The sequence below is a fragment of the Aquila chrysaetos genome (assembly GCF_900496995.4).
Source record: "Aquila chrysaetos chrysaetos chromosome W unlocalized genomic scaffold, bAquChr1.4 W_unloc_5, whole genome shotgun sequence".
NCBI classification, from domain to species: Eukaryota; Metazoa; Chordata; class Aves; order Accipitriformes; family Accipitridae; genus Aquila; species Aquila chrysaetos.
The window spans coordinates 1,120,010-1,138,444 of NW_024470325.1; the positions used below are offsets into that span (position 1 = coordinate 1,120,010).

Sequence of the window (18,435 nt, forward strand, 5' to 3'; positions counted from 1 at the left end):
TTTTGCAGAGACTGCCTGCCTGCCTGCCTTCTTCCAGCCTGCCCTGGCCCTCCTTGCTCCTTCACCTCTTGCCAGAGCACTGCCCGTGCACTGGAGCTGCAGAGCTGCAGGTTAGAATGAGCCTTCCTCTTGCACTGCAAGCCCCCAGCCTTCCCCTGGACAGGACTCTCCATTCAGTGCTTCTTTGGGGTGGTCTCCTGCCATCCCTCCTTCCCTGCTCCACAGCACTTGGCATCTCTCCTTTGTGGGGTCTCTGCAAAGACCCTGTCTCTCTCCTCTTTGTCATTCTCAACGGGGCACAGACTGCTCCCCTTGTCATAGACACATCACGGGAGAAGAGTGTGTCTCCTGCTGGCAGGCATCAAGGGGATGGAGCTCAGTGGAAGAGCACCTGCTTCGCATGTGGGAGGTCCTGGGTTCAATCCCTGGCATCTCCAGGGATCCTGCTTTTGCCCTGACTGCCCAGCCTCAGGCAGGTGTGGGCTGGAGCTCAGGCACTGCTCCTCTCCAGGCCCTGTGCGCCTGCCCTGCCCACCCAGGGCTTGGCTGTCAGGTGGGGAGGGCTGTGTGTGCTGCCCCTGCTGAGTCCCCTCTTGGAGGAGAAGCAGGCAGCTGTGCTGGACCTGAGCCCAGGTCACTGCCCTGCATCCTAGGCCCACCCCACCCACTACCCAGGGGCAATGATTGGCAGCAGAGTGTGCCTGTGAGGAGACCTCAGGGGGGGCATAGACAGCAGCAGCACGCTCAGGAATCCTTTCTGGCTGCACTGGGAGATGTGGTGAGGGTGCTGGTCCAGCCCAGGTGTCCTTTGGGACTATAGGCACACTGCCCTGGTGGCTTTCCAGGGCTAAGGGGCTGAGATTGTCCTGTCTCCACTCCAGGTGGAGATCCCATACCACATGGGAAGCACTCTGTGCCAGCAGGTAAGGCTGTCTGGCCTGGACGAACATGGGCAGGGCTGTGGGACTCCCAGCTGGAGTTTTCTCTCCACCATCCTTCCACCATCACCACTGGCTTGAGCAGAGCCTCAGCTCAGGGAACCTGCCTGCTGTCCCTGAGACATGCCCATTTCCCCACCTCCATGACTTTGTTCTCTGCTCCTCCTGATCAGCCTCAGGAAGATGCCCTGACACTTGGGCAGGCAAGCACCAGCTCCGGGTCAAAGCCCCCAAAGACTTTTATTACGAACAAAGATGATGCACAGCATAAAAATGGGAATAAAAATAGAGGAAATTCCAGGCGGTTTCTGTTGCCCATGGGCCAAGGGACATGGTTCCCTGGTGCTCACGGCTCTCCCAGCTCCACAGACCTCTTCTCCCTCCTGGCTGCACCCAGCTGCACAGCAGGGATGCGCTCTCATGGCCTGGGGCTCTGGGAGTGTTGTGCACAGAGCTCTGGTGTCACAGCCGCTGTGTCCTCAGGGGGATGTGCCAGAGACACCTCTTCAGCATCATCATAGCCCAGGCTCCCCAGGGACAGGGGCCACATGTCTCTCCTTTAGCTCCAGGGACCCCAGCACTTCTCCAGGAGCGCAGGCTGGCCCCTGCAAGCAGCAAGGCAGGACAATGCAGTTTGGCCCATGGGTTCTGTACATCATCTTCCTCCCTGCTCCTTCTCCTACCCCTAGTGCCTCCCAGGAAAACTCCTGGGACAATTATCCCCCTTCCCAGGAGGCTGGGGTCTCAGGACAGCAGTGACTTGGGTGGCACCAGGGATTGCACCCCAGGAACCAGCTGTGCTAAATTTCCCTCTCACCTCCGGGTGCATCCCTGGGCTCTGCTCCCTCCTCTGGCTCCCTGGGCATTTCCCTCTCTCCCTGCCCAGGGGCAACATCCTCCACGGGATCAGAAACCTCCCTGGCATCATCATAACCCTCTTCTGGGTCACCTCCAGGTGGGACAGGAACATCTGAAAAGAGAGGGGAGCTGGTGCCAGTGAGAAGATACGTCCTGCAGAGCAGAGGGAAGATGCGCAGGGACACAGGGCTGAGACATGGGTATTGGCAGCACCACAGGAGACCCCCATGTCCTCCCCATCTCCAGCGGTGACACTGAGTCACACCTCTGTCCATTACTTGTCTTCAGCGAGATCAACTCCTTCTTGCCTCTGGTACCTGGCGCTGATCCCAGACCATCCTCCTCCTCGCTGACCCCCGGGTAGGGCTGCAGCTGGGTCAGGGACTCCTCTGAATAGGAGCCTGCAGAGATGCACAGTGGCTATTATGAAGTGAGCCCCACTGACCTGGCTCGTGGCCAGTGCTGCTGGGGAAGGGGGACCCACAGAGCTGGGGCTGCATGGGGAGGAGGGCTGGGAAATCACCCTGCCTCCCTGGGGCAAACCCTGTCTCAAAGGTGCTCCCAGAGCTGCCCTAGGACAGCCCCTTCCCTCACTCTGCGGGTGTCACATGGGGTGCAGGGGCAGGAAGAGAGGGGCTGTCCAGCTGGGACAGGCAAAGCTGTTTGGGAGAAAGCTCCCCTTCCAGGCCCAGGACCTGGATGCTTTCCCCACAGACCACATGGCCCCAGTGTCACAAGGACTATGGGCTGGGGGGCTTCAGGGAATCAGCCTGGGGTTGGGGCCAGGGGAAAGGGTCCTGCAGATGCGCCTCCAGGGAGGACCCACACCCACCTGAGCGACCAAACCTCGCCTGCTTCTCCCACACTGGGCTGTAACCGATCTCCTCGTACAGGGCCTCAGGGAAGGGCTCCTGAGCACTCCTGGAGCCTGGGGCAGAGGCAGGGCTGGCAGAGGGACAGGCAGAGGGGCAATGGGATCACACTGCGCTGCCCCAAACCTGTTTCTTGGGCCAGGCCAGGACTGGCCCGACGGCACAGCCCCACTGCACTGTCCAGGCACAGCTGCCACGTCCCCAGTGAGGGCAACATCGCTGTGGAGATTATCTGGGGCAGCGTCTCCCTCCCATCATCCCTTCGGAGACAGCGCTCATGCCCCTCTGGTCCCTGGGTCATGCCCCCCTTGTTTGACCCTGGAGCAGCTCCCATGTTTCCTCCACCTGGAGCTTTCCCCTATCTGCCCCATGGGTCTAGGGTAGCCAGGGGGTGGGCAGGGCTGGGCAGAGGAGACGGCCTGGGGGCCTGACACCACGGAGATGGACCCTGCTGCCCTGCACTCCTCCCATCATCTTCCTTGTCCCAGAGACACCCCCAGCACTACCCAGAGCACTGCCAGCCTTGGCCATCTCCCTTCTGCTCACATCTCCCCCAGACCCACTCTGCCATTTCTCTCCTTGCCCCATCGCTACCTCCCCCCGCCTCTAGGCTCTCTCCACCCCTTGCTGCTGGTGCCCCACGGCCAGGCACTCAATGGGGTGGTGCATGGGACTGGTGGCAGCACACAGTCTCATCCCCCCAGCTCTGCCTGTGCCCCTCACTGACACCCTGCAGCCCTTCCAGGAGGTATCTATCTCCCCCTGGGACTGCTGTGGAAAGACCAACCTCTGCACCCAGCCCTGGTGCTTAGTGCTTGCCCAGCCAGGAGGGCCAGGAGCAGGCAGAGAAGGGCCCCCAGGATGATGCAGATGATGACGGGCACTGAGACTCTCCCGCTGCCACTCAGGCGGCCCCAGGGGGAATCTGTGTGGGCAAGAATATGGAAAGGCCAGCACCAGCCCTGGGTGAGGTGGAAAAAGCACCATTCCTGACCCCCATCACACAAGGCAGCAGGGGGTGGAGGGCCACAGGGATGAGCGATTGTCGTGGTTTAACCCCAGCCAGCAACTAAGCACCACGCAGCCGCTCACTCACTCCCCCCCCCACCCAGTGGGATGGGGGAGAAAATCGGGAAAAAGAAGCAAAACCCACGGGTTGAGATAAGAACAGTTTAATAGAACAGAAAAGAAGAAACGGATAATGATAATGATAACACTAATAAAATGACAACAGCAATAATGAAAGGATTGGAATGTACAAATGATGTGCAGTGCAATTGTTCACCACCCACCGACCGGCACCCAGCTAGTCCCCCGGGCGGCGATTCCCTGCCCCCACTCCCCAGTTCCTATACTAGATGGGACGTCCCATGGTATGGAATACCCTGTTGGCCAGTTTGGGTCAGGTGCCCTGGCTGTGTCCTGTGCCAACTTCTTGTGCCCCTCCAGCTTTCTCGCTGGCTGGGCATGAGAAGCTGAAAAATCCTTGACATTAGTCTAAACACTACTAGCAGCAACTGAAAACATCAGTGTTATCAACATTCTTCTCATACTGAACTCAAAACATAGCACCATACCAGCTACTAGGAAGACAGTTAACTCTATCCCAGCTGAAACTAGGACAGCGATGGAGAATCTTCTACCCTGATGAGTAAATGACAACCTTCCCTACGCCCCTCACCACCAGACCAGTGCCTTCTCCTGGGAGTTTCACACCCCAGCAAGGAGCCCCTTCCATCCAGCTGTGGGTCCCAGTCTTGCCCTGGGGATACCCAGCCCCAGGGGGAAGACAAGTTACCTGCTCGGGGTGGGGATGCTGCTGTCCTGGCTGTAGCTGCAGAGGAGGAAAAGGAGAGCTGGGCTGAGAGGGTGGGTGTGCGGGTATCAGGGAGCCTCCTCCCCAACACACCGTGTGTGTGTCTGTGGATGTCCCTGACACATCCCACCCAAATTGCCCCTCCTGCGGTGGTAGAAAGAGAGGCTGGGAATGGGCTCAGTGCCTCTGCTCCGGGTGTGTCCTAGTTTCAGCTGGGATAGAGTTAACTGTCTTCCTAGTAGCTGGTATGGTGCTATGTTTTGAGTTCAGTATGAGAAGAATGTTGATAACACTGATGTTTTCAGTTGCTGCTAGTAGTGTTTAGACTAATGTCAAGGATTTTTCAGCTTCTCATGCCCAGCCAGCGAGAAAGCTGGAGGGGCACAAGAAGTTGGCACAGGACACAGCCAGGGCACCTGACCCAAACTGGCCAACAGGGTATTCCATACCATATGACGTCCCATCTAGTATAGGAACTGGGAAGTGGGGGGGGGGAATCGCCGCTCGGGGGACTAGCTGGGTGCCGGTCGGCGGGTGGTGAGCAATTGCACTGCGCATCATTTGTACATTCCAATCCTTTCATTATTGCTGTTGTCATTTTATTAGTGTTATCATTATCATTATCCGTTTCTTCTTTTCTGTTCTATTAAACTGTTCTTATCTCAACCCGTGGGTTTTGCTTCTTTTTCCCGATTTTCTCCCCCATCCCACTGGGTGGGGGGGGAGTGAGTGAGCGGCTGCGTGGTGCTTAGTTGCTGGCTGGGGTTAAACCACGACAGTCCATTTTGGCGCCCAACGTGGGGCCCGAAGGGTTGAGATAACAACAAACCTGACCAGAGCTCGTTAAAACAAATTTGTTATAAGCATTCATTATATTGGTCTTATAGTCGCTGGTCATTATGTTGATTTATGTGTTCTTAGAGTTGTTGCTCTGGTTTTTGAAGTTCTGTTATGCATCACCTCGCTTGCTGTATGTAGTCCCTCTTCTCCTGCTTATCATCCGTGGGAGGTGGATTAAGGTTTTTGCTTTGATGTATTGTATAACACTGGTTTATGGTATGATAAAGTCATCAGTTGTGGAATTAATCCGGTATTTGCACTCAGCATTGTCACCTTTATATGGCGGGAGCCATCTGTGGGAAACTATTAATAATTATACCATTTACCTTTCCTCCTTGGAAAACCAGTCTATGAGTGGGATACCTTTTTTCCCCTCTCCTTTCTCCTTCAGTCCAGTTACAATGGTGTTTGGGAATTTTGAAAAATTTGAATACTCTTGGGATGTTGATACCAGCATGGTCCTAGCCCTACTGCTGGGAATTAGCATGCTTCTGAATGTGGTTCAGCTCTTGTTTAAGGTTAAACAACTATTTAAGAAGATCACCCAGAGGTCTGCCCCGAGGCTGGATAATTATGAGTGGCAGGGTGTGTGGGGTAGTATGGGCAAGTACCTAGAAAAGTGGGCACCTCCAGTGTTTTGGAAATTCACCCCTGAACAAATGCAGAATCCAGAAGAACTAGTAAAATATTTGGAAAAGGTATGCTGTCACCCCGGCAGCTCCAGAGAGATACAAATCACTGCAACGTGCTGGGGCCTGGCCCATGCCTATCGAGCCCTGTTCGACACAACTCAGCACCCCCAAGGGGAAGAGAAGGTCTCTGGACCTAACAACAAAGCAATGAGCACTGCGGTCACCCAAACCCCGGCAATGGGCGCTGCGGCCCCTCCAGCCCCGGCGACGAGCATTGCGGCCACCCAGACCTTGGCGACAGGTACCGTGACCCCTCCAGCCCTGGCAATGAGAACTGTGGCTACCCAAACCTCAGCAACAGGCACTGCAGCCCCTCCAGCCGCAGCAACGAGCACAGCAGCTACCCAAACCCTGGCAACAGGCACTGCGGTCCCTCCAGCCCCAGCGACGAGCACTGCTGCTACCCAAACCTTGGCGACAGATGCTGCTACCCAAACCTTGGCGACAGACGCTGCGGATATCCAAAACCCGGCGAGTGATACTGCAACTGAACCAGCGGATCAACCTGCACCAGTATCAGTTGCCCCCGTACAGAAAAAGAAATATAAAAAATCAGCTCGCTTAGCAAAGGATGAAGGTGAACCAGGGCCATCACGGGAACAGGAGGAAGAGGCAGAACCAGAGGTAATAACCCGGTCCCTATCCTTGAGTGAGCTGCGAGATATGCGAAAAGATTTTGGCCGCCGTATAGGTGAGCATATTATCACCTGGCTTCTCCGATGCTGGGACAATGGGGCTAATAGCTTGGAATTAGAAGGTAGGGAAGCCAAGCAGCTGGGATCGCTTGCCAGGGAAGGTGGCATTGACAAGGCAATTGGAAGAGGAACACAAGCCATCAGCCTGTGGAGGCGACTCTTGTCAAGTGTGAAGGAAAGGTACCCCTTTAAGGAAGATGTTATATGTCAATCAAGCAAGTGGACCACCATGGAAAAAGGTATCCAATATCTGAGGGAATTAGCTGTGCTAGAGACGATTCATCATGACCCGGACAACCCACAATTACCCAAAGATCCAGACGAAGTCCAATGCACACGACCCATGTGGCGGAAATTTGTACGGAGCGCACCATCGTCCTATGCCAACTCACTGGCAATAATGACCTGGAAAGACGAAGAGGCACCGACAGTGGATGAAGTGGCTCGCCAACTCCGTCAATACGAAGAAAATCTCTCCTCCTCCCTACAAGCCTGCATTTCGGCTGTGGAGAAGCTGTCCGAGGATTTCCAACAATTCAAAGAGGATATGTCCTATTGCCCACCTGTAAGGACCAATGTCTCAGCTATTAGGAGTGAGCGCTCCTCTGCCCACGAGAGAGAATATAGAAGGTACACACCGCGAGGTGCCCTGTGGTTTTACCTATGTGATCATGGAGAGGACATGAGGAAATGGGATGGAAAACCTACCTCGGTCCTAAATGCACGGGTACGTGAGCTGCGAGGAAAAACCACCACAAAAGGGGATTCTACTAGGAAAAATGCCGCTCCAGTTTCCAAACAGAGCAGAAGGGCTGATCTTATTTCTGATCCTCTTGAAGGGACTTCTGAGCCAATTTTACGAGAAGTGAATACCGGATACTCTGGCCAGAATTAGAGGGGCCCTGCCTCCAGCCAGGTGGAGGAAAGGGATAACCGGGTCTATTGGACTGTGTGGATTCGATGGCCTGGCACGTTAGACCCACAGGAGTATAAGGCTCTAGTAGACACCGGCGCACAGTGCACTCTAATGCCATCAAGTTATAAAGGGGCAGAACCCATCTGTATTTCTGGTGTGACAGGGGGATCCCAAGAGTTAACTGTATTGGAAGCTGAAGTAAGCCTAACTGGGAATGAATGGCAGAAACACCCCATTGTGACTGGTCCGGAGGCTCCGTGTATCCTTGGCATAGACTATCTCAGGAGAGGGTATTTTAAGGATCCGAAGGGGTATCGATGGGCTTTTGGTATAGCTGCCTTGGAGACGGAGGGCACTGAACAGCTGTCTACCCTGCCTGGTCTCTCTCAAGACCCTTCGATTGTGGGGTTGCTGAGGGTTGAAGAACAACAAGTGCCAATTGCTACCACGACGGTGCACCGGCGGCAATACCGCACCAACCGAGACTCTCTGATTCCCATCCACAAGTTGATTCGCCAACTGGAGAGCCAAGGAGTGATCAGCAAAACTCGCTCACCCTTTAATAGTCCCATATGGCCAGTGCGAAAGTCTAATGGGGAGTGGAGACTAACAGTTGACTATCGTGGCCTGAATGAAGTTACGCCACCGCTGAGTGCTGCCGTTCCAGATATGCTAGAACTTCAATACGAACTAGAGTCAAAGGCAGCCAAGTGGTATGCTACAATTGACATTGCTAATGCGTTTTTCTCAATCCCTCTGGCAGCAGAGTGTCGTCCACAGTTTGCCTTTACTTGGAGGGGTGTCCAGTACACTTGGAATCGATTGCCCCAGGGGTGGAAACACAGCCCCACCATTTGCCATGGACTAATCCAGACTGCACTGGAAAAAGGTGAAGCTCCGGAACACCTGCAATACATTGATGACATCATTGTATGGGGCAACACGGCAGAAGAAGTCTTTGAGAAAGGGAAGAAGATAATCCAAATCCTTCTGAAAGCCGGTTTTGCCATAAAAGAAAGTAAGGTCAAGGGACCTGCACAGGAGATCCAGTTTTTAGGAATAAAATGGCAAGATGGACGTCGTCAGATCCCAATGGATGTGATCAACAAAATAGCAGCTATGTCTCCACCGACTAATAAAAAGGAAACACAGGCTTTCTTAGGTGTTGTGGGTTTTTGGAGAATGCATATTCCAAATTACAGTCTGATTGTAAGCCCTCTCTATCAAGTGACCCGGAAGAAGAATGATTTTAAATGGGGCCCTGAGCAACAGCAAGCCTTTGAACAAATTAAACGGGAGATTGTTCATGCAGTAGCCCTTGGACCAGTCCGGGCAGGACAAGATGTTAAAAATGTGCTCTGTACTGCAGCTGGGGAGAATGGCCCTACCTGGAGCCTCTGGCAGAAAGCACCCGGGGAGACCCGAGGTCGACCCCTGGGGTTTTGGAGTCGAGGATATCGAGGATCCGAGGCTCGCTATACTCCAACTAAAAAAGAGATATTGGCAGCATATGAAGGAGTTCGAGCTGCCTCAGAAGTGGTTGGTACTGAAACACAGCTCCTCTTAGCACCCCGACTGCCAGTGCTGGGCTGGATGTTCAAAGGGAGGGTCTCCTCTACACATCACGCGACTGATGCCACGTGGAGTAAGTGGATTGCACTGATCACACAACGGGCTCGCATAGGAAACCCCAGTCGCCCAGGAATTTTAGAAGTGATCACGGACTGGCCAGAAGGCAAAGATTTTGGAATGTCGCCAGAGGAGGAGGTAACGCGTGCTGAAGAAGCCCCGCTGTATAATAAACTGCCAGAAAATGAGAAGCAATATGCTCTGTTCACTGATGGGTCCTGTCGCATTGTGGGAAAGCATCGGAGGTGGAAGGCTGCTGTATGGAATCCTACACGACAAGTCGCAGAAACTGCTGAAGGAGAAGGTGAATCGAGTCAGTTTGCAGAGGTGAAAGCCATCCAGCTAGCGTTAGACATTGCTGAAAGAGAAAAGTGGCCAGTGCTCTATCTCTATACTGACTCATGGATGGTGGCAAATGCCCTGTGGGGGTGGTTACAGCAGTGGAAGCAGAGCAACTGGCAGCGCAGAGGTAAACCCATTTGGGCTGCCGCGCTGTGGCAAGATATTGCGTCCCAGCTAGAGAATCTGGTTCTAAATGTACGTCATGTAGATGCTCACGTACCCAAGAGTCGGGCCACTGAAGAACATCAAAATAACCAACAGGTGGATCAGGCTGCCAAGATTGAAGTGGCTCAGGTGGACCTGGACTGGCAACATAAGGGTGAGCTATTTATGGCTCAGTGGGCCTATGATACCTCAGGCCATCAGGGAAGGGGTGCAACATGTAGATGGGCTCATGATTGAGGGGTGGACTTGACCATGGACACTATTGCACAGGTTATCCATGAATGTGAAACATGTGCTGCAATTAAGCAAGCCAAGCAGTTAAAGCCCCTATCGTATGGAGGGTGATGGCTAAAATATATATACGGGGAAGCCTGGCAGATTGACTATATCACACTCCCACAAACTCGCCAAGGCAAGCGCTATGTGCTTACAATGGTGGAAACAACCACCGGATGGCTGGAAACATATTCTGTACCCCATGCCACTGCCCGGAACACTATCCTGGGCCTTGAAAAGCAGGTCTTGTGGCGACACGGCACCCCAGAGAGAATTGAGTCAGACAACGGGACTCATTTCCGAAGCAACCTCATAGACACCTGGGCCAAAGAGCATGGCATTGAGTGGGTGTATCACATCCCCTATCATGCACCAGCCTCTGGGAAAATTGAGCGATACAATGGGCTGTTAAAGACTACATTGAGAGCAATGGGGGGTGGAACTTTCAAACATTGGGATACACATTTAGCAAAAGCCACCTGGTTAGTCAACACCAGAGGATCTGCCAATCAGGGTGGCCCTGCCCAGTCAGAATTTTTACGTACTGTAGAAGGGGATAAAGTCCCTGTAGTGCACACAAAAAATATGTTAGGGAAGACAGTCTGGGTTACTCCTGCCTCAGGCAAAGGTAAACCCATTTGTGGGATTGCTTTTGCTCAAGGGCCTGGGTGCACTTGGTGGGTGATGCGAAAAGATGGGGAAGTCCGATGTGTGCCTCAAGGGGATTTAATTTTAGGTGAGAATAGCCAGAATTAAACTGTATGATACTAGTTGCTATATAACCCTGCTACTGTATGTTATCATTACTATAATTGTTATATGCTATATCCATAGTACTATAGTAAGAATCACTTAGATCAAGCAAGAAAAACTGTGATAAAACTGAGCGAAGCGCAGTAGTGATGGAACCAGAACTGACTCCAGCATGCAACAATCCAACGGTGCACACCATCCTCCTGCTGCGTCCAATGTCAACTGCTCGTCATACTGCACTGAAGCCCAACTCTGCTCTACCGACTGAGAGGACTTTGCACCATCCCTCCTGCCCAGAAAGACTGGTATGACGGATGGAGCCCAGAGTCAGGAACTAAATGAACTCAATGAACATTTAATGAACATAACCCATAAACTAAAGGAATGATATCTCTGTGTATGTGTATATATATATATATATCTCATTGTTCATATGTCTCAAAGTGATAGATAAGGTGTTGATGATTGACCAGGATGTAACTAAAGGTATGGGAACTGAGCATGACGTCAATGGTATAGAATAAGGGGTGGATACTGTCCTAGTTTCAGCTGGGATAGAGTTAACTGTCTTCCTAGTAGCTGGTATGGTGCTATGTTTTGAGTTCAGTATGAGAAGAATGTTGATAACACTGATGTTTTCAGTTGCTGCTAGTAGTGTTTAGACTAATGTCAAGGATTTTTTCAGCTTCTCATGCCCAGCCAGCGAGAAAGCTGGAGGGGCACAAGAAGTTGGCACAGGACACAGCCAGGGCACCTGACCCAAACTGGCCAACAGGGTATTCCATACCATATGACGTCCCATCTAGTATAGGAACTGGGAAGTGGGGGGGGGGAATCGCCGCTCGGGGGACTAGCTGGGTGCCGGTCGGCGGGTGGTGAGCAATTGCACTGCGCATCATTTGTACATTCCAATCCTTTCATTATTGCTGTTGTCATTTTATTAGTGTTATCATTATCATTATCCGTTTCTTCTTTTCTGTTCTATTAAACTGTTCTTATCTCAACCCGTGGGTTTTGCTTCTTTTTCCCGATTTTCTCCCCCATCCCACTGGGTGGGGGGGGAGTGAGTGAGCGGCTGCGTGGTGCTTAGTTGCTGGCTGGGGTTAAACCACGACAGGGTGGCAGGCAGGATGGCACAGGCAGCCCAGGGGTAACCCTGAGGCTGCAGGGCCCCACGGGCAATGGCCAGAAGACATCCAGTTCCACCGAGGCTTTTCCCCACTTGGCACCAGGCTCCTGCACTCCGCAGGAACCTTCTTGCTCTTGGTAGGTCATGGGCCATGCCAGGACCAAGGGGGCAAAAAACCTTCCCCAGCTCCCTGCCAATACCCCAGCAAGGGGTCCCAGCCCTGCCACTCACCTGAGCAGTCACAGCAGCATCTTCCTTGTGCCGGCAGGCACCGCTGTCCCCAGGCCGGGCCCAGCAGTCCTGCAGAGATGGCTCTGTCCCCCGGCACTCCACCTGCTCCAGCCAGATGGGGCCCATCCCCTCCCCAAATGCAGCCTCATGCAGGGCAGACACCGCGGGGCCACAGCCCAGCTGCCTGCACGCCACCTCAGCATCCCGCATGTCCCAGGAGTCGTCGCACACCGTCCCCCAAGAGCCACGGTGCCAGACCTCCACTCTGCCCGAGCACCCGTCCTCACCTCCCACGGCACGAATCTTCTCCCTGTCTGGAGAAGGCAAAGACCTCCCATGGCATGGAGGCAGCAGGCAGAGCCCTGCCAGACAAGAAGCGTCCACAGAGGAGCAGCTCCCTACCTGTGCACCTCGTGGAGTTGGGGCATGGGGCAGCGGGATCGAGGGCATTTCTGGGCGTCTCCCTGAAGAAGGAAACACTGTGGTGAAAGGGCTGGTTTGGGAGATCGTGCAGAAGAGAGCAGGGCTGAGCTCTGCTTGTGCCTCCCTCTGCCATCTCGATCACGGCAGCAACGGAACCCCGGTCATTGAGGGGACACGCACGGAACTGTGGGGGGACCCCGACTGCCCAGCCCCAAAAGGTCCCTGTTTAACAGAGCAGCTGGAGCATGTCTATGGAGGGGATCCTCTTCTGAACCCTGTCTGGTATCTTTTGAGACCTCACCTGGAGAAGCCTCTGCCTCCCCCAGGCGCTGCTGGCAACCTGGGTGGCAACTGCTGCTGGACGTGTGTGGCTGTGATTGCTTCTCTGCCATCAGCAGCAGAAGGGACTGACATGGAAAGGAAAAGCTCCTCCAAGCTCTTTCTCTGCATTTGGCCATACCCAGCAAGGAACAGGAGCTGGGGTGACACTGGGGTGCCCGGGTGGCTCAGAGTTACCATTGCAGATGATGTGGGTCTCCTCTCGCAGGTCTTCACACGACCATGGGTTCCAGGGAGCAGAGGGACACTGCCAGAAGGAGCTGGTTTTCTCCCCACACTGCACGTAATCCAGCCACGTAGGGCCAGACACCCTTCCTTCCAGGGATCCCCAATCCCAGCAGCCCAGCTCCTTGCATGCCAGTGACACCGTGTCGAGAGTCATGGAGTTGGAGCAAATGCTCCCCCACGTCCCGTTGTAGAAAACCTGCAGGCGCCCGGAGCAGCCATCACTGTTGTCCAGCCTCAGGGCCACGAACTCTGGGAGGAAAGGCACCAAGGGGGAAAAGGCTGGTCTGAGGCTGTGGGAGCCAGGACACCTCTGCACCCCCCAGGCCCACAGCTGGGTAGGGCCAGGGCCAGCACGTCCCCCTTGCACACAAGGGCAGAGAGAAGTCCCTGATGGACAGACACCCCTGCCCTTCCTGATAATCTTTGGGTACGGCTGAGCTCCCCAGGGACCCGCAGTGGGACTGAGGGTACCTGTGCATGGGTGTCCACAGGACATGCTGGGGCAGGAGCTCAGAGGCAGCCAGGGACAGCCTTGGCCATGCCCGTCTTTCCTTGTGTCCTGGCCTCTGCGAAAGCCAGGCTCCCACTACAGCTCCCGCCACAGACCTGAGCAGATGACTCCCGCATCCTCTTTGTGCCCGCAGTCGTGCTGCCCCCAGGGCCTGGCAGGGCAGTCCCAGAGAGCAGCTTCGGCCCCAGAGCAGTTCACTCCCTCCAGCCACATCTGCCCGGAGCCTTCCCCGAAGTGAGCGGAGCCGGCTCCCTCCACAGCCCAGCTGGTGGCAAACGACGGCGGCATCAGACGGGTCCCACCCATCGTCACAGACAGTCCCCCAGATGCCCTGGTAGTAGATCTCCACTCTCCCAGCACAGCGCCCGGACCCGTTTACCAGCCGGACCCTCCGGCTCCCTGTAGTGGGCAGAAACCCCAGGTGCTGTCAGGGGCCGGCTGCCCACCCACCCCATCACCTGGGGGGCCCGTGCAGCGCCGCTCACCCCAGCAAATGACTCCCACGTCCTCCGCAACCCCTGCCGCCGGTGCACTCTCGGGCAGGGAGGTGTTGCAGAGGGCCAGGTTGGCCTCGTGCCCTGCGCACCGGACCCCTCGCAGCCCCACGGGGCCCGTCCCTCGCTCAGGCTTTGGGGGGTTGTAGGCTGTCCCTGCCTCTCCGCACCGCAGCTGCCGGCACACCACGCTGGCCTCCTGCACGTCCCACTGGTCATCCAGGACTCTGCCCCACATCCCATTCTGGAAGATCTCCACTCGTCCGTTGCACCGGCTCCCTCCACCCACCAGCCACAGGAATGCAAAGCCGGCTAAGCTTGGGGAGAGCAGAGATGCCACAGCCATTGGTGGCACCGGGGAGCATGGCATCCTTCAGGGAGCAGGGCGAGGGGGGATTTTCCGACCAAACGTGACAAGATTAAGCCTTTTTCTGATGAGAAGTGAGGGCAAGACCCGGGCCCTCTCTGCAGCTCACACCCAGGTCTGCTGCTGCTGGGGGCACCCAGGTACCTGCTGCCTGCGTGGTGGGATGAGGCTCTGCAGAGCTCTCTCTGGGGATGGGATGCAGTTGTCTGCAGCCAGAGAGGTGGAGCGCAGCCCTGCAGCCCTGCTCTGGGCTTGTCCCACAGTAGGAGAACGGAGGAGCCCAGGCCTGGTGGTGGTGCTGGGGCCTAAACCACTGCCCGGGGGGCAGATGCCTGCCTCCATTCAGCCCTCAGCTCTCCCAAAGTAGAGCGGTCACTCTGAGCAGGCAAAGCCCTCCAGATGGCTCCTGGGGAAGACAGGGTTTCTCCAGGGAGAAATTCAGCTTTGCACTGCCACGGGATCCCTGTTTTGGGTGGCCACGTCACACACAAAGGGCAAATGGAGTTAATGCAGCATTTTTCCTGCACTCACCTGAGCAAACGACAGCAGCGTTGTTCCCGTGGGAGCATGGTGAGGCCCCCAGGGTGATCACTGGGCACTGTCCCAGGTGGGCTTCTGTCCCATCGCAGTGGAATGAGTCTCTCCAGACAGGGCCAGTCCCTCTCCCAAAATGCTCTCCTCCAGGAATGGACTCAGCAAACCCACAGTTGAGTTGACGACAGAGAACATGGGCATCCGAGAGATCCCAGCGGGAGGCACAGAGTGTCCCCCAGGTCCCCAGCACCTGGACCTCTACCCTCCCTGCACACGCTGTGCTGCTGTTCACCAGCCTGAATCCTGTGTATTGTGGGGACAGAGGAGGAGGAGAGAGGGTGGATTGGTGCTCATGTACCCTCAGTAGCTGGCAGAGAGGCCAGAGGGACAGCATGCCTTTCTTCTCCTTCTGCACTATTTTCATGCTGCAGACAATCCCATCATCCCTCCTGTCCTCACACCTGGCCCAGCACCGTCCTTGTTCTATTCCCCAACCCCTGGCACAGCCCCGGTGTTCAGCACCCCTCCCTGAGTCCTTACGTGTGCAGGTGACAACAGCGCTGTTTGCGTGGGTGCAGGGCTGGTCCCTGGAGGACCCTCTGCGGCAGGAGATGAGGCGGGATTCATTCCCCACACACTGCAGCTCTCCATCCTAGATGGGACTGACCCCTTCTCCAAAGTGAGCTGGCCCAGTAACAGGCAGGGCCACGCCGCACTGCAACTCCCTGCAGACCATCTCAGCATCTTTGGGACCAAAGTGTGAATCACAGACAGTTTTCCACTGGCGCCCGTCATGGATCTCCACACGTCCTGAGCAGCAGCTCTTCCCTTTCACCAGCCGGACAAATCCTGGAAAAAACCAAAACAACTGGGAGTTCCCAGAGCCCTCTGGCAGTTAAATGCCCACGTCCCGCATCATCTCCAAGCAAGCCATGACCAAACTGCGCATCACACATCCCAGAGGAAGTTGTTGGGGGAGTGTTGGTGACACAGGCACATCCAGACCCCCACGCACCCCATCTCTACACCATCAGAGCACCTGAGGGAATGTGTCTGTCGCAGACTCACAGCCACAGGTACTGCTCAGACAAACTGCTCCCACACAAGGTTCCCTGTGTTGCCTGGTGTGGTCTCCCCAGCACCGCAGTAGTGTGAGCAGTTTGGATCGAGGAGAACTGGCCCAGAAGATAATGACTGCTGCAGCTTGCTCAGCCTCTGCAGAGCTTTGGGCCAGGCAGGACCATGACCCCGATGCAACCAGAAGCACCCCCTGATCCCAGACAGATAAACCTATTCATCACTCACTGTAATACCGTAGGAGTCTCGGTCTCTTGTGCAAACCTGACAGCTCCATTACCATTTCCACCCACCATCACAGCTGGAAAGTGAAAGCACCAACCTTGGAAAGCACCTTGACTCCCAGGTAGCCCCTGCCTTGATGTCCGTCTTGAAAAGTGCCCTGTGAAGTGTCCCAGGGGTGATCTGGAGCTGTGAACAGCCCTGACCTGCACAGCACCCTCTTGAGAGCAGAACGACCCTGCCCTGCACTACTGGGGGTTGCTCCTTCCACCCAGAGCTTCTCCTTGCAGTGCCATGGGGAGCTCCCCAGGCAGGCTGAGTGCTGAACCTGGAAGGCAGCAGAGTCCCTGCCCCAGCACACAGTCCCCTGGAGTGCAGGGAGCCTGCTCTGAAATACAGCCCTGGGCACCTCTAGCCACACACTGGGGCTTCACAGCTATTCAAAATTGCCTAAAAAAAGCCCCCTCCTTACAGATAACACAAGCTGTGGGCTGTGCCAGCTTTAGGAGATGCCTCCAGGAACTACAGCTGCATTGCCCTGCACCCAGAGACTTACCGTGTCAAGAGCTGCAATGATTTCTCCTCTTTTGAGCTCTCAGTCATCCTCCCAATCCTGACTGCCTTTAAGCTCTTAATCTGCCTTGCTCATTGCCCTGAGATACCCTGGGAGTGCCCTTCGCCCTGCTGCTCTTTGCAGAGGAGCTGCCCCTGGGCAGAGCTGTCTCTCTCCAGCGCAGCCCACTTGCCATCAACTCCTTCCCTCCCAGCAGCCTGGATCAGCTCAGCAGCAGAGGCCCAGCCCAAGGCATTTTAATGACCCCTCTGGTGGCTTTGACGCTAAGTCCATGAGCCTCAGACCCTGAGAGAAAGTTGATGAAACCTCTCAAGCACTCAAAGTCAGATGCAAATTCCAAAGTGTCTTGGAGCATTAATGGGTCCCACTGAGGGACATTACTGACAAAGCAACCCTGGGGGCTGGTTAAAGCAGAAAACAGGAGGCAGTGATGAAAGGTAGGCAACGGCAATGTAAAGGTGGCTCTGGAGGCTGAGTAAACCGGCATGTGTCTTATCAAGCCAAAGGGCCAGGCTCTGGCCCCTAGCCCTTGGGAAGGGAGATCCTGTCCCACACCCATGGCTCAGGGCTCTTCCTGCTGCAGTGTTTTGTAAGGACTTGCAATGCCAAGTGCAGGACTATGGTATGACACCTCCCAGGCTCTTGGGTGGAGACAAGGAGGCCATGACGGCATAGTGCTGTAAGGGTTAGGTGTCTCCCAATAGGCCTTGGTGACACAGACAACAGCCACAGCCACCTGGAGAAAGAATTCCGCTCTCCTGGGGGCTTTCAACCTTGTCAGCTCCCTTGACCATCTCCACCACAGGCTGTCCTGTGGTGTCCTATGCCTGCACCTGTTTCCTTGAAGGCTGTTGATGTCCACTGTGCTTACCAACCTTGCTCTCACTTGAGCATCTTCCTACCCTTACTGCTGTCTCTCCATCCTCACAGGCTGTTCTTTGAAATACAAAGCTCCAGCTAATCCAGACTTTTTCTGGGTGGACTATTCTACCACAGCACTGCACTTGGAGTGACGTTTCCGGTAACTCAAAGTGACGTGAAATCCTCATGTCCAGCCTCAACTTCCAAGGCTCCAGTTTGTGCCATTATTTTTTTCTCGTATTGTTTCCCAATTTTGAGAAAAACTCCCCCACCTCTGAAACCATGAAACCACACCTCAACCAGTCTCAGGATACTCTGGGTGGCCATGCTCATCCTAAGGCAGACCTGTATGCAGGTGGCCTTGTTCATGGCAAGCATGCACCACTGGCTGGTATGGTGTCCCTTGTAGTGCCCAGGGCCTTCTCCTCAGCGTCACTGCTCAGCCGGTCAGGTCCAAGCCTGTTCTCATGAACGAGATTATTCTTCCTCCTAATGCAGGACTGTCCACTCCTCCTTATAAACTTCAAGAGGTTTCTGTTGGCCAGAGTCCCAGAGTTTCTCGGGGCCCTCTGGACTGAAGCTCCATTTTATCGGCTGTTAGTGCCTGTGTGCAGATAGCTCACCCTGATGGTGGTGTCTCTCCCAAGATAACA

At 55.0% G+C, this 18,435-nt stretch overlaps 1 protein-coding gene across 1 annotated transcript; it reads right to left on the reverse strand.

Annotated features, from left to right (window-relative positions):
• Positions 1 to 1,400: 1,400 nt before the first annotated feature.
• On the reverse strand, positions 1,401 to 17,586 carry LOC115337603 (antigen WC1.1-like). Its single transcript, XM_041121658.1, is given in 16 exon segments — positions 1,401 to 1,543; positions 1,756 to 1,908; positions 2,629 to 2,724; positions 3,456 to 3,593; positions 4,467 to 4,502; positions 12,015 to 12,054; positions 12,153 to 12,466; positions 12,555 to 12,585; positions 12,588 to 12,604; positions 13,092 to 13,391; positions 13,749 to 13,903; positions 13,905 to 14,052; positions 14,139 to 14,464; positions 15,042 to 15,363; positions 15,592 to 15,897; positions 17,553 to 17,586. Coding segments are annotated over 16 exon segments (2,559 nt in total).
• Positions 17,587 to 18,435: the final 849 nt, after the last annotated feature.